Consider the following 13,990-nt stretch of genomic DNA (forward strand, 5'->3'; position numbering starts at 1 on the left):
GCCACCGCAATGAGAAGCCTGCGCACTGCAATGAAGAGTAGCCCCCAGTCGCCGCAACTAGAGAAAGCCCACACGCGGCAACAAAGACCCCAACACAGCCAAAAATAAATAAATAAAACAAATAAAAAATTTTTAAATGGAAAATTTTATTAAAAAAAAAAAAGAAAAACAAACAAGAAGGAGAGGTCCCTCCCTTGCCTCCAAAGCAGATAGCATTTCAATCTGTCAAAGCAAATTAAAAATGGACCTGCCAACGCTTGTGAAGTTTTCTTGCAAGAAATTCTGAACCTGAATCTGATCAAGCCTTAGAATCTGGTGTTTAGCTCTAACAAATTTACAGAAAATACAGGGGTAAGAAAAAAAATGTGTCAATAAAATCACAGAGATCACAGAGATGGATGAGCGAAACCCAGAGTGCCAGACATTCACCATGACAAATAACTTGGTTTCTTCAAACAAATAGATTGAAAAAGAAAAGAAAGAAAGAGGGAGAGAGAGAAAAAGGAAGCAAGGGAAAAGGAGGGAGGCAGGGAGAAATTAAAAGAGATTTAAGATTTTTGCCACTTTGTCATATATGCCATATGCAATATTTTATTTATTTATTTATTTTTTTTTTTTGCGGTATGCGGGCCTCTCACTGTTGTGGCCTCTCCCACTGCGGAGCACAGGCTCCGGACGCGCAGCCTCAGCGGCCATGGCCCACGGGCCCAGCCGCTCTGCGGCATGTGGGATCTTCCCGGACCGGGGCACAAACCCGTGTCCCCTGCATCGGCAGGCGGACTCTCAACCACTGCGCCACCAGGGAAGCCCTATTTTTTTAATTTTGAAAGAGAAAATAAATAGCAATAAAAGATAATGGATGGACCTCATTTGACTCTTGATTCAAACAAGAGTTTGACAACTTTAAAAATAATATTGTGAGAAAATCAAAGAAGTTTGAACACCAACTAGATATTAGAAGATATTAAAGAATTATTAATTTTGTATGTGATAATGGTATTGTTATGTATCTTAAAATTCATTTTATTTTAGAAACATATAGTATAGTGTTTATGGATGAATGAAATGACTGATTTCTATAATTTGTTTCAAAAGAATCCAGTGTAGACAGAGGAGAAAGTAGGTAGGAATATATATGCACCAAGATGAGTCTTGTAATGATCTCTGTAATTTTGGGAGCTGGGTTTCTCTACATTTGGATGTGTTTGAAAATTTCCATACTAACATGTTTTAGCTGACTTACCAAGAAACGCAGTATTTGAGGAAAGCTAGAGCAAAGACCAAAGAAAAAGAGCAATAGTCAGCTATGATGCAGAGACTGAGCATCACCTCTACATTTCTGAAGAACTGTTTTCTGTGCATCCGACTGGCACTCTCTTCTATGCCCAGTCACTCCTCTCCATGGTTTGTGTTTGGAGGTGTTCCAAATGGAGCTCTGTGGCACATTCTCAGCTATTTCAATCTCTAATTCCTTTGGTAAGATCTAAACCTCCTTAGACTATCAAAATCATTTGGTCTTCTCTTTCCAATCGTATACATACGTTTTTAATATATTGAGGTACTTGGGGGCAATCACAGACATCTCCCCCTTTCTGCCTACATATTGACACTTCTCTTGCTGCCAAATTCATTCAGGATGCCAGAGACCTAGGAAGAAATGATTCAAATCATCTCCTACAAGGAACTGGGCTCAGGTAATATACCTTGTTTGGCATGAAAGTGAAAACGGCATAATAGGATATGTTACTAACACGCTTATATCCCTGTTACGTTGAGCCCAACGGTCGGAGAACAGCATCTTAAAGAGGTAAGAAAAAATGATACCCACTACCCCTTTCTTCTATCATCATCATCACCATCCAATATCTGCCCAAGCAGGGTCTAAACCAACTTCATGATAAAGTCTTATACTTAGATTATGCTATATATTTAAATTATAAATTAACAAGGCTCAAGTCTTAAGAACACTCCCTTTGGGATACAAAGTCACTGGATCCACAGTTATTAAAAGGTTTCTTATGTATAAAATCCTCTGAAAAAAGTAACACCATGCCTTGAAAATATTCTAAATAAAATGACAGAACAGAATTTTTACTGACGTCGTGATTATGGCATAGAGAGAGAACTTGAAAGCAGGAATGACTAAAGGAAGAGGAACAGAGACCATCTTAGATGGAAAAGACAGAAAAACATCACAGAAAGAGGAGAGGCAGGTGTGGTAAAGACCAGACCCTCCCAGTTTGGACTTCATTGTTCCCGTGGCTTCATTTTGAATGTGCCAACATCATATTTCCATGGACAGTAAAAATTGAAGCTATCATTGGTAACTTTTGAGGAAACAGGAAAAAAAGAGCTAGAATCATTTCAAGATAGATGCTTTTCCACCTGTTTTCCTTTAAAAACACACCCTCTTATGGAAGCTTTTAAAATCAACTGGGTAAGTTATTCCCAATGGCCAGAACCACCATTTCTTCCCAATACAAGGTCATGCAGCTGAATTCTAAGTGAGAAGTCATTTCCTGATCTACTTTTCTCCAACACTCCATCTCAATCAACCACCCTGAAGATATATACTGCGTATAAAAGGAAATTAGAAACTTTTGTGGAAACAACCCTTTACATTTAAGAAAACCAGGTAAAGAGAAAAAAGGTTAAAATGCACCTACAAGCAGGAATCTGTTGAAAAGGCAATGAATTGGTACCTCCATAATTCACAGAACTCATAGTTTATGTTTTTGGATCTTACGAATTAAACTCCCTATTTGTGGTCATGTTATCACAGTTCTACTAAAGGCAAATGCCTTTGAATCTGAATGGTTTCAGGCATTTGTCTGAAGTAACTCACTCATGAGTAGGATTAAGGAAATGTACTTAATTTTCTCCAACCAAGAGCAAGCTTCCCTAGGGCACTGGAAGAGGGCTAATAAGAGGTTCATTTATTTCCACGCACCTGTGATTTTGTTCCTAAGCAGTGTGAATGGCTATTGAGTTCAATATCAGGACTTCTCGTTGCCAAATTACTTAGCTCTCATTTCATCTAGAGGTGAATCAAGAAGGCATCCTCTGATGTTTATGATATTGCCTTCCACATAACACTTGGAGAGAAAACAGAGGGAATTATTTACCTAGTTGGGTGAGAAAGGTGGAAAAGTACCTTCTCGTTTTTTTTAATTAAAATACTTTGTGAGGCAATCCTAGGACAGACATTTCTTTACTTCCTATATCACTCACATTTTTTCAGTTGCTGATAAGTGAATCATAATCCACAGTATCTCACATATTTTGGTGAGTAAGCAACGTAGACAAACACCTTTCTTGCTGCCCTTTTGAACACACACAAACATGGGTTGACTTTAACTGTTAATAGTTCTGCAACAACGAAACACTCAGTCAGAACTGCCTGATGTTGACCATCAATTCTAGATCCACATGAAGACTGAATGAGGCAAGAATCTAACCTGTTAATAATTGACAGATTTCCCAATGTCCCCTTGGAAAATCTGGAAGAAAATGAGGCAAACAGAGGAAGAAGGGGTCTTTCCCCATGACTGTCAACCACCATATGCAATGTATTAATTTCTTGCTGTTCATTTTTTACTGTGATCTGGATCCTGACAAAGTGACTCTGCATTATCCCTTGGTTATTAGAAGAGTCTAATTGCTTGGAGTTAATTACTTGGACCTAAGAAGTTTGTCACTACATATCTATATCTTTATCTACAGATATTTTTATAACATAGGAGGAAGTCGAGTCCCCCGGCAAAGAGCATCTTTTCTGTTAGTTGGTTGGTTGGTTGGTTTCTTTGAGGTTGGGGGAGGTGCTCACCAGAGACACACACTGCCCCTTCGGACCTGGCTGGCAGGTGGTGGCTTCTGGGCTCCACACCCCCTGCAAAGCGAGCGGTGGCTTGGTGCTCACAGTTGGTTGATTGGCAGGGCTCGGAGCGTCTTTGCGTACAAGCAACTCCCTGCTTTAGAGCACCTCCTGTAGTTTTGTCCCATTAACCTGAGCACAGCAGGTTGACGAATTTGGTTATAGAGGCACAGTTGGCAGCTTCTAATTAAATAATTATGCCTAAGCAGCTGCACGGAAGCTGTCATGCACCTTAGAAAGACAGTAGCCAGTTTTATGGATCCTAAGACAGAGGAAGAGTTAACACTTAGCTCTGGTTGTTACGTACAAAGGGCAAGTATATCGTATGCAGTACATGTGCTGTGCAATATGAAGTTGCTGTACGTTTGTGCTAGCCTGTCCGTGGAGTGACAGAGAGCAAACCTTGGCAACCTCTCAGCAACCCAAAAAAGAAAGAAGCGATTATATGATCAAAGAACAGAGTCTGTTGAGAGCAATCTAAAAAGGACATAGTGTTATATGGACGAGTCTTTGATGAACACAGAAATGTCACTGAGCTAGTAGGCAAATACGCTCAGGTTCTGGGTATCATTTACATGAGCAAGTGATTAGAATCAAGTGTAGTCTTTTTGAGGGGCTATGGTTGGTAGGTTTTCTTTTATTTGACTGAAGCTTCTTAAGAGGCTGTTTTCAAATATTAGAAATTGGAGAACAAGGTAAATATCACATACCTAGATTTAAACTCTACGATGCATGTTTTCCCCAAAAAGTTAGAAGATATTTATTCTACAGAATCACAGATAATGTCACCCTCCTTTGTAGAAAGCTAAAAAGCTAAAGCCTTATCTCTATACTAGTGGAAAATTCACCAGAAGGAAGAAAGCAGAATCTGGCAACTAAGTTCCAACATAGAGGAAGGTACAGATTACAGCTAAAGGCCATAGGTAGGGATACTGGACCAAATAATGCTTGTTGCAACACATGAGAACGCTACTGAACTGCTGGCTGATTTCATTTTTCTACACAGGCTCTTCTTTCTACACAATCCATTTGTCTTCACTTCCAAAAACCAAACGTGTGATAACCCAGTAGAGAGCAACTCGGCTTCCCACAGGCCTTGTCACCAAGGTTCCCAGCACCATCTCCAAATGAATAAACACAACTGTAGGCAAAAACCAGTCCAGGAAATTCAGTCGTATCTTTATGTGTAAAGACATTAAGATATTTTAATCCTCAAAATTTATGGATTTGCCTTAAAATAAGAACAGAGAAAAACTGGAAACATATTTCTTACGGCATTCACTCCACCCAACTCCCAGACCTGTTGAAAATCAGCAGTTCATCAAGCACTACACTTTACAGATTGATTGATTGTTCTTTCAGAGATCAATGGCTTATCTTTAGAATAATGCCATTTCTTAAAATAAGGCATTCTGTACAGTCATTTAAACAAATGGACTGACCTCTAACAAACTCTTACTTTAAAGGCACAATTTAAAGGTACAATTGTTTCCTTTCTTTTTTCCCTTCTGCTTTCCTTTTATGTCAGTGACTCTATCACCTCAGCTATCTGAAGACGACTGCATGTGACTGACAATTCTCAAGGATTCATTCCTTTTAGATGATGCCTAAATGAAGCTCGACTTAATTACGTCTGCACTGCAACTCACATCTCAGTACAAACTGCTAAGGAATCAAATCACAAAACTGTAAAGCCTAGAAAAGCAAATTTCAGACTTGGGGTCGGGGGGGAAGGGGGTCTTTCGTCAGTCTATGCTGCCATCTAGCCAAGATCATGTCGTTCAGTGCAACATCCATTTGTGTTTTCAACGCCCCCATGAAAGCCAGTCTTCAGCAACCAGCTTCAGAGACCCCAAAGTTAGATAAAAGAATAGAGAGCAGCACTTCAGCCACTCTGAGTCTATCAACCTCCTGTGGACCAACAGCTAAGTTCTAATGTTCTTATGTTCACAATTCAGTATCTGACAGAGCCATACATGCCTGTTTTCATTCCACATATTACCTATACCAATATCATTTGCATCTTGTGATTTTTGAGGCCTTTAAATGTTCTGTGATTCTTTAAATATTTTTAAATATTTATATAAATATTTATATAAATATTTATATAAATATTATAAAATAAATATTTTATAAATATTCTTTAAATAGTCTGTGACTGGAAAAACAAACGTTGTCTTAGGTAAGACATGAAAGCTGACTATAACCTCTAATCTTCTAGCTGTACCTCAAGGGTTAAAAAAAAGAACCAAAACAGTATTCCTTAGACATAGACTGAACATGCAGACATATATTTCTGTTAAGAGGATCCATACACATGAAAAAACAAAAAGAACCCGTGGTACTTACGATAGAAGACGTACTCAGTGTAACTTGACCAGACCTTGTCATCTGTGTATTGGTTGACGAAAGATGCTGTCACTGAGGAGTTACAGGCCACCATGTGGAATCCACATTCTGACAACATATCAAAAGCCCTTTCCAGATGCCTGAATTTGAGATAAAATCTGGAGGTGTATCTTTCTGGGGCTCTGTCAGGGTCTCTGCTCTCATTCAAAGTTTCTCCAAAGACCTCCTTTGCCAAGGAAATCCTTCCACAAACCAAAATCCGGGGAACTCTCCGAAACTTGGCATCCGCCTGCCCCTCTCTGCCCATGGTGCAGGAGCCCCTGTATCCCACAGTAATAAAACCCCACTTGCGGTCAGCAGGGAGTAGCGAGGAAGGGGGGCATATTCTCGTGTCACTTCCTTGGGAGGCATCTTCAAAGTCACTATGGCAGAATTCATCTGGGCTTTGCTTGATTTCATCAGGGGTCAGGAGTTTGACCAAGTCTGGGAGCTGGAAGTACTCAGCTTCCCTTTTCAGTCTTCCCCTTTCTGGAAAGTGATCAGGCAGGACCACCTGCCTGTCCCTGAGATAGTCCAGAATATAACGGAACAGGAATCCATCTCTGTCAATGAAAAACCTTCCCTTGGAGTCCTTGGCTAGATCGTTAGCTGTGTCTCTCTTTGGGGAAAACATTTTCCACAGGAGGGAATGAGGGATGCTTATTAATGTGGAATGGCGAGTGAAATAAACTTGACCCCCAACATTCAGCTCCACAACCTCAGGGAAGGAGTTGGGAACCGCAGCCCCTTGTTCTCGAGGATAATAACGACTACAGTTTCCACTCAGAGCCATTGTCCCTTTCTTCTTCTTCTATTTTGACGTGAAGGTGCAGTTCAATGGAGTCAGAGCCTGATCTTTTGCAAACTTGTAAGGGAGGGAGAGGACGCTAACTTGTTAAGAAAACGGCCTTCTCTTACCTAGTTTTTTCCCCAAGAAAGCAAAATTTCAAAGACTCCACAGGTGAAGTGATGCTGCAAAAGTAGTTTAAACCCTGGCAGGTGGTAAGCTATTACTTCATGGAATATAATTAACTCATCTGCATCCAATCTTCCCCCAAGCTCAGTAGGCAAGGCAGGCCAGGTCTCCAGTTACTGAGAGGTCTGTGTGAAGGAAAAGAGAGAAAATTATTTCCTCAATCCCAGCATGAGTCAGAAAAAAAGAGACCACTGGAGAGAGAAGAGGGAAGGAGAGAAGCAGGAAGGGAGGAAGGGAGGAAGGGAGGAAGGAAGGGAGGGAGGGAGGGAGGGAGAGATTATTTTACATAAGCAGCCCTGGAACTACTGATTTCACCCATTCTTCAACTAAATCGTAGCTTCTCTCAAGCTATTTTTTTGTCTACATATTTATCCATATTCCTCTGTCTCCAGCATTTAGTATTAAAAACATTTCTATTTGATTTCTGCATTAAAAAGGAATATGCAATTTTCAACTTCTAAAAGGGAATTTTTTTTTTTTTTTTCTGGCTGGACAGGAAAAGTAATAAGCCTCGGAACTTACCTTAGTGAGTGCTGGAAACAGCTCTTGCGCAGAAATACCCATTTGCAAAGCAGTCGGAATCCACAACCACACAGAGTCTGGAGCTTGTCAAATCCCAAAGAGGTAAAGGACAGAGGTATCAATGAAGGGTGCCAGAGAGATGTGCTCTTAGAAAATAATCATATATATATATGTGTGTGTATATATATATATTTAAAGATTTATATAAATGTACATTTGTGTATATATATGTATATATTCACTTCCAATCTCAAGTTAAAACAAGTCACAAAAAAGTTAAACCGTGACGAGAGGTTGTATTGAAGAAGCAAAGCAGAGAAAAATATTCATCCAAAGCTTCTCCAGGAAAAAAAAAAATCAAACCTTTGGAAAGAATCCTTAAAACAGAAGAGAGTTGCAAGAGGTACTGGGACCTAGAAGCTTTTCAGAAAGCCCAGAAGAAGAAAGACAGATGTGCCCTGCTGGGGTCCCAGGTAGCCACCCCACCTGCCGGCAAGGGCAAGCGGGCTCCCATGTTCCCAGCCAAGTGGGAGCCGGTGGCCGCCGCAGCGCCGAAATGACGACGGGGGGCTCGGGCTCGGGCTTCTCAGGCGGCGGAGCTGGGTGGTTCCACAGTTCCTAGTGCAGTTCGGATGCTGTTGTTTCAGCAGTGCAGGCAAGAAACCATCCAGGGAAATGACTATTACATCATCTTAAAGGAATATGGCTTGGAGAAAGCGGAGGCAGCTCCGAGTCACGTCCGCCTCGCTGACAGGTCGCCAGGACTGCACGAGGACGCCGCGCTCCGGCCGTGAGCACGCGACTCCTGGGCGCTCTGGGCGCGGGGCGGGGACGCAGCGCTGCGCAGCCACTCCCCCCCTCCCCGTCCTGTCCGGAAGTCTGGAGTTTACAAGGGCCTTTGCTTTGCCCTTTCCTCCTGTCTTCAGACTTCCACCGCCACCACCATCCCCCAGAAACAAGCCCCCAACCCAGTGGTGAGACGAACACAGAGATTTTTCATTAAAAAAATCAACAAACATGCCCGTCGCACGTGCACTGAATTTCTGCGGAAGGGCAAATTGCCCCTCTAAAGCTTGTTTTTATAAAAATTTAAAAAAAAGGAAGGAAGGAAGGAAAGCACACCCAACGACCCCCAATATTCAAGCTACAAAGTAGTTCTTTTTTCCAACCAAAGAGGATGAAACCATGTTCTCTCAGATGCCTTCACCTGTTTTTTCCCTTCTCCATCCCTCTGCCACCCCACCACAGGAAATAAATAAATAAATAATAAATACATACATGCCTAGGTACAGTCTCTCTGGAATTAATGATACTCCTTCAAAAGAATCCACGAAGCACTGGTACCCTCAGAAAACCCAGGGTTTATATCAGTAAGTCATGAGCTTAGCTTCCATGTAAATTGTGACCTGCAACCTTTTTTCTGGGGCTGTTTCCATACAGAGCATCTCTTTGGATGTGCCCCCGCCCCCTCCCATCTCATCCCAAGAGGACTCTGGTGGGAGATTCGCCTGCAAAGAGACATTTTACTCCTGTCCCACAGGGTTCCCTTAAGTGCATCATTAGAGTTTCAGGAAGGCATTTCCAGGGCAACCTAATCCACTAACAAAGTGCTTCCAGTTGATCCTGCCAGTCAATAATGGCCCAGCCAACAGCTTACAGTAAGTCAGCCATTTCCCCTTTCAAACACCAACATCTTAGGACTCACATTCCTAATGAGAATATAGTACTTCATCTATGAATAATATATGTGAGGCACACTCCATTCCAAACAATTGCTATTTTTAAAAAATGAAAGCCAAAACTGGAGAGGAAAGTATGAATTAGATAGATTTTATGGGATACCCGTGTTTATGGCCAACTCTTGCCCCAAGAATTAGCTTGAAGATAGACTCAGCGGTAGCATAAAATAATTTCTAATTTAACACTTTTCTTTCACTAAGAACCGGATTACTGAACATATTCAGAGTGTTAGCTAACACTCCAACGCCTGATTATATTTGACTTTGTTTCTTTAACGAATGTATTAACCTGTTCTGCCCTCAATCATTGGGATTTTAATACTGGACCAATCAAGGATGTGTCTGTTATTTGATGCACTCATATCGCCATCTAGTGTTTTCAAACTATCAGTGCAATCTGTATCTGGCAACTTACCTGAACCAAAAGTTAGATTTTTTTTTTCCTTTATTTTAAGGTTTTTATAGTGGTTTGAGTATTTCCAGAAATGTTCTGTTCACCAAGATGACAAAGTAAACATTTAGTTGCCATCTGGTTAAGGGAAAAAAGTAAGTCTGAATCTATACCTATTAAGTACTGGTTTTGGTTGTAGTTAAGAGCAAATTATTTTGTCTAAGAGAGTAGGCCAGTACGCCATGACAATAGCTTTGGAGATTAGATATTAAAATATTTGGGGGGCAGTCTGACAGGAAGTGAAGAATGGGAGGAAGAAAAATCATAGTCTTTTAAAGATAAAAGGAACTTGTGAAATGGAATCACCATCTTGTCTTAAAGATACGGAAACTGAGTACCAGAGAGGGAAAGCACTTCCACAGGGTCACACAGCTGTGGAGTAGCAGGGTAGGGGTTAGACCACTGCATATTCAGAATGATCAATGTGCTGTTTTTAACCTTATGGATTCTAGAATAGGGATGGAGAAGTGGCAAGCAAAGAAAACAAGAAGAATTTCAAGATTATTACACATTTGAAAACAAAAGAACAAGTCATTTAAAAGAGCTTTTAGCATTAAGTTGAGTTGAAAGGCTAAAATATTTTTACCATTTAAAAGTAGAGTAATCTGAATTTCAAAAATGAGGAGCTCTGTTTATTTGTCTGGGTTCCATAGGGTAGGCAACTTTTTTTTTTTTTTTTTTTTTTTTTTTTGCGGTACGCGGGCCTCTCCCGCTGCGGGGCACAGGCCCCGGACGCGCAGGCTCAGCCGCCATGGCTCACGGGCCCAGCCGCTCCGCGGCATGCGGGATCTTCCCGGACCGGGGCACGAATCCGTGTCCCCTGCATCGGCAGGCGGACTCTCAACCACTGCGCCACCAGGGAAGCCCAGGGTAGGCTATTTTTGAGACAAGTAGTTTTTAATGTTTTTGGAGAATGGACTGCTTGGAGAATCTTAGGAAATCTAGGAAATGAATACACGCGCATAAAAGTTCACATTCAGTGTCGGGGTAGAGCTTCTCGGAAAGGTCTGAGTAAAGAGAGGAACCAGGGAGATCACGTGGCCAGGGACTCACATTCCCAGCAATCCTCAAATTTTGACTATGAACCTTCTTTTTTTTTTTTTTTTTTGCGGTACTCGGGCCTCTCACTGCTGTGGCCTCTCCCGTTGCGGAGCACAGGCTCCGGATGCGCAGGCTCAGCCGCCATGGGTCACAGGCCCAGCCGCTCCGCGGCATATGGGATCCTCCCGGACCGGGGCACGAACCCGTGTCCCCTGCATCGGCAGGCGGACTCTCAACCACTGCGCCACCAGGGAAGCCCTGAACCTTCTTTTTGAAATGAGATTACACACAGAGAGACACATTCTGAGCACTGAAAAAAATAAAACATAAAACATTCACCACACGACCTTAACCTTGTGACCACACCACCTGAAATGCACTCTGAATTCGTATTTCTTAATATATTTTAATGAACACTGTAACTATCCCAGGCTTTACACACTTGTATTGCTGTATGTTGTTTTGTGCTAAAAAAAAGTTCATTTATTATAATAAACTGTTAAAAATAAACAACTGTTTTGCCAGCCCTCTTTAGGCATATTTACTTTTTTAATCTACCTGGACCCTCAAGAAATTGAGAGGTTCTGGACCTCTCATCTTTTGAGAGGTCAGGGGTTTGAGTCAACATTGGCCCTAAGCCTATGCATGTCAGGTTCTGTAGAGCACAGGTTAACATCTGATCCATACTCTTTCTTATTCCTTTAGTCTCTGGGATACAAAGGCTTGAGAAGTGGGCTTTGAGGAAACAAAGCAATACACCATATAGAGAGATTTAAATAGTGCTAGAGTAATCGAGTATGTCCCAGGGTGTCTCAGGAAGGCTGTCAGTAATCCCAGCTGTTTGGTGCCTGAACAAGAGGCAAGAAGCCAAGTCTAAGCAGTTAGTGTGTTCCTGTCCTTCGTGTCAGCAGATAACGCTGCTAGTGTGATTATTCTTTTCTGGCAGCTTTCCGCTGAAACACTGTGGGATGCCACACTCAGCCCGAAGGCTGAACATCCAGCAACAGATTTCTCTTAGGGGAAGAGCGAGGAAGAATGTTCCATCCTGTTCCTTGTAATATTCAAGCCCACAGCACATGAAGACACACCACGGGTAATTTGTGGTATTGATAAAACGTGTCAGCTTCTGTTTCCTGTTCCCCACTTTCACACACCCGTAGAGCTGAATGTTGAAGAGCCTATTCTCAAAAGGACAATTTTAATTTTGGAATAATGGGATCACTTCCCATAGCCTCACCCCCTAACACATCCTTCAGTTTCCTCTCCCGTCAAGCACTGATAGCTTTTATGCTGACTGTCTTTGATATAAGGGAGGGAATTGATCTCATAAACTTACTCATACTAAGATGCAGTGCACTTATTGTGTTACATGCCCCCAAGGACTCCTGAATTAGCACCATCATCTTAATAGCTACCGTTTATGGAGGGCCAGCCACAGTCATTACCTCTCTCCCTGACTGGTGGTGTAACAGCAGACGGGAGACTCAATGTCTCTGAGCCAGGGTAAAATGGAGAAAATGAGAAGACCTGCCTCCCAGGTGTGCTGGGCTGATAAAATACTATGATCTGCATGTTGGACCCCTAGCACGTTCCCTAGCTCTAGCTGATGCTTAATAAATGACAGCAGTATCCATGATAGTGGTAGAAGCAGCCATATTTGTTGTTAGACTCAAGCTGAGGCACAAAGAAGTGACAGAAGATGCCTGAAGATTGAAATTCACTTCTACTTCCAAAATCATTCATCTTCCCACTGTGAAGTTTTAGGTAAAGATCATTGCTTGGTATAAATGTATTTCTTAATAATGGGGGGAATTTCAGGCTTTGGTGAGGGGGATGGGTGGCAGAATGGGGAACTGAGAATAATCAATACCACGATGGTTAAAAATAGAAATTGCACTACCTTCTGCCAGACAGGGTTGTATTCCTGGTACCCTTTCATCCATTCCGCACAGATTTACTAAGTTGTATGCAGCACAGTGCTAGGTACTTAAGATACAAAGCTGAATTCAGTACAATCTCTGAACTCAGACACTCACGAACACACTCACACTCAAAATCATAGCAATGGAAGACAAAGATTAAAAGGTTCTAGATCCTTGAGTACTGCCTCTTATTTGCAGAAAACGATGCCTGCTGCTGTATTCAGCTTTGGGTCCTACATAGTTCACATATGGCTTGGACAAACCACTTAACCTCAGGTGGCCTCTGCTTCCATATCTATAAAATGAAGCTGTCCCCCCTTATAGAGATATTGTGACTGATGGCAAAAGAAAGATAAAATACGGCTGCCAAATCTTCAGAGACATACTGGGAAGTAACAGAGGAAGATGGCAGCAAACAGCAATCTCTCTTGTTAAAGCCTCACAAGAAAGAATTGGGATTAGACTTGTGTAATTTTAAAGTTGGAACAGGAGACCCTTCAATATCATCCACTGCACCCACAGCTCCACCCAAAAGTTTGAGGTAATAGCAAACATTCAGTCAAATCACTTCTCTCAGGACGTCTCCCTGAAAATAGTCTTGAACTTGACTACCAAAACATATATAATAGCTAAAGCTGTTTGTACCACCATGGAGACTCTGAAAGGAAAGTCTGCCGAATAAAGTTCTTCCAAGTGAACTCATTTTGAGATCTGAGGGTTTTTTTAATTTTATGCTGATCTGAAAAGCAAGTATGGACTGCTCTTCACATATGAAGGTGACATCTTTTCTTTTTCTTCAAAACAAGGAAGCTTTTCTGGAACAAATGGTCCAAGTTAGGAGTGCACCATTTGATCATGAAGTTGAGTGAAGCCAACTCCACATATGTGTTTTGAAACTGTGATCTCATCGGCATGAAACCTAACCAACAGAAATATACTCGTCCTTAAAATGGATTGGAGAATGGGTGTGTGTGGGGGGAGAATATAGCTGCCCAGCTATCAAACAATTGGTTCCAGCAAATACATAGACAGTATTTTAGGTATAACCAGAAAAAAACAAAAGAGGTCTACCCTGGC

At 41.6% G+C, this 13,990-nt stretch overlaps 1 protein-coding gene across 1 annotated transcript in view; it reads right to left on the reverse strand.

Moving 5' to 3' along the window:
* The window catches only part of KCTD16 (potassium channel tetramerization domain containing 16), a 264,729-nt gene extending 257,674 nt beyond the window's left edge, over positions 1-7,055 (reverse strand). Inside the window, exon 1 of the mRNA XM_060006869.1 lies at positions 6,224-7,055. Coding sequence (XP_059862852.1) covers positions 6,224-7,055 — 832 coding nt within the window. The remainder of the gene's footprint in view (positions 1-6,223) is intronic.
* Between the last annotated feature and the right edge of the window lie 6,935 nt (positions 7,056-13,990).

This window comes from Delphinus delphis, chromosome 3, assembly GCF_949987515.2.
Source record: "Delphinus delphis chromosome 3, mDelDel1.2, whole genome shotgun sequence".
NCBI classification, from domain to species: Eukaryota; Metazoa; Chordata; class Mammalia; order Artiodactyla; family Delphinidae; genus Delphinus; species Delphinus delphis.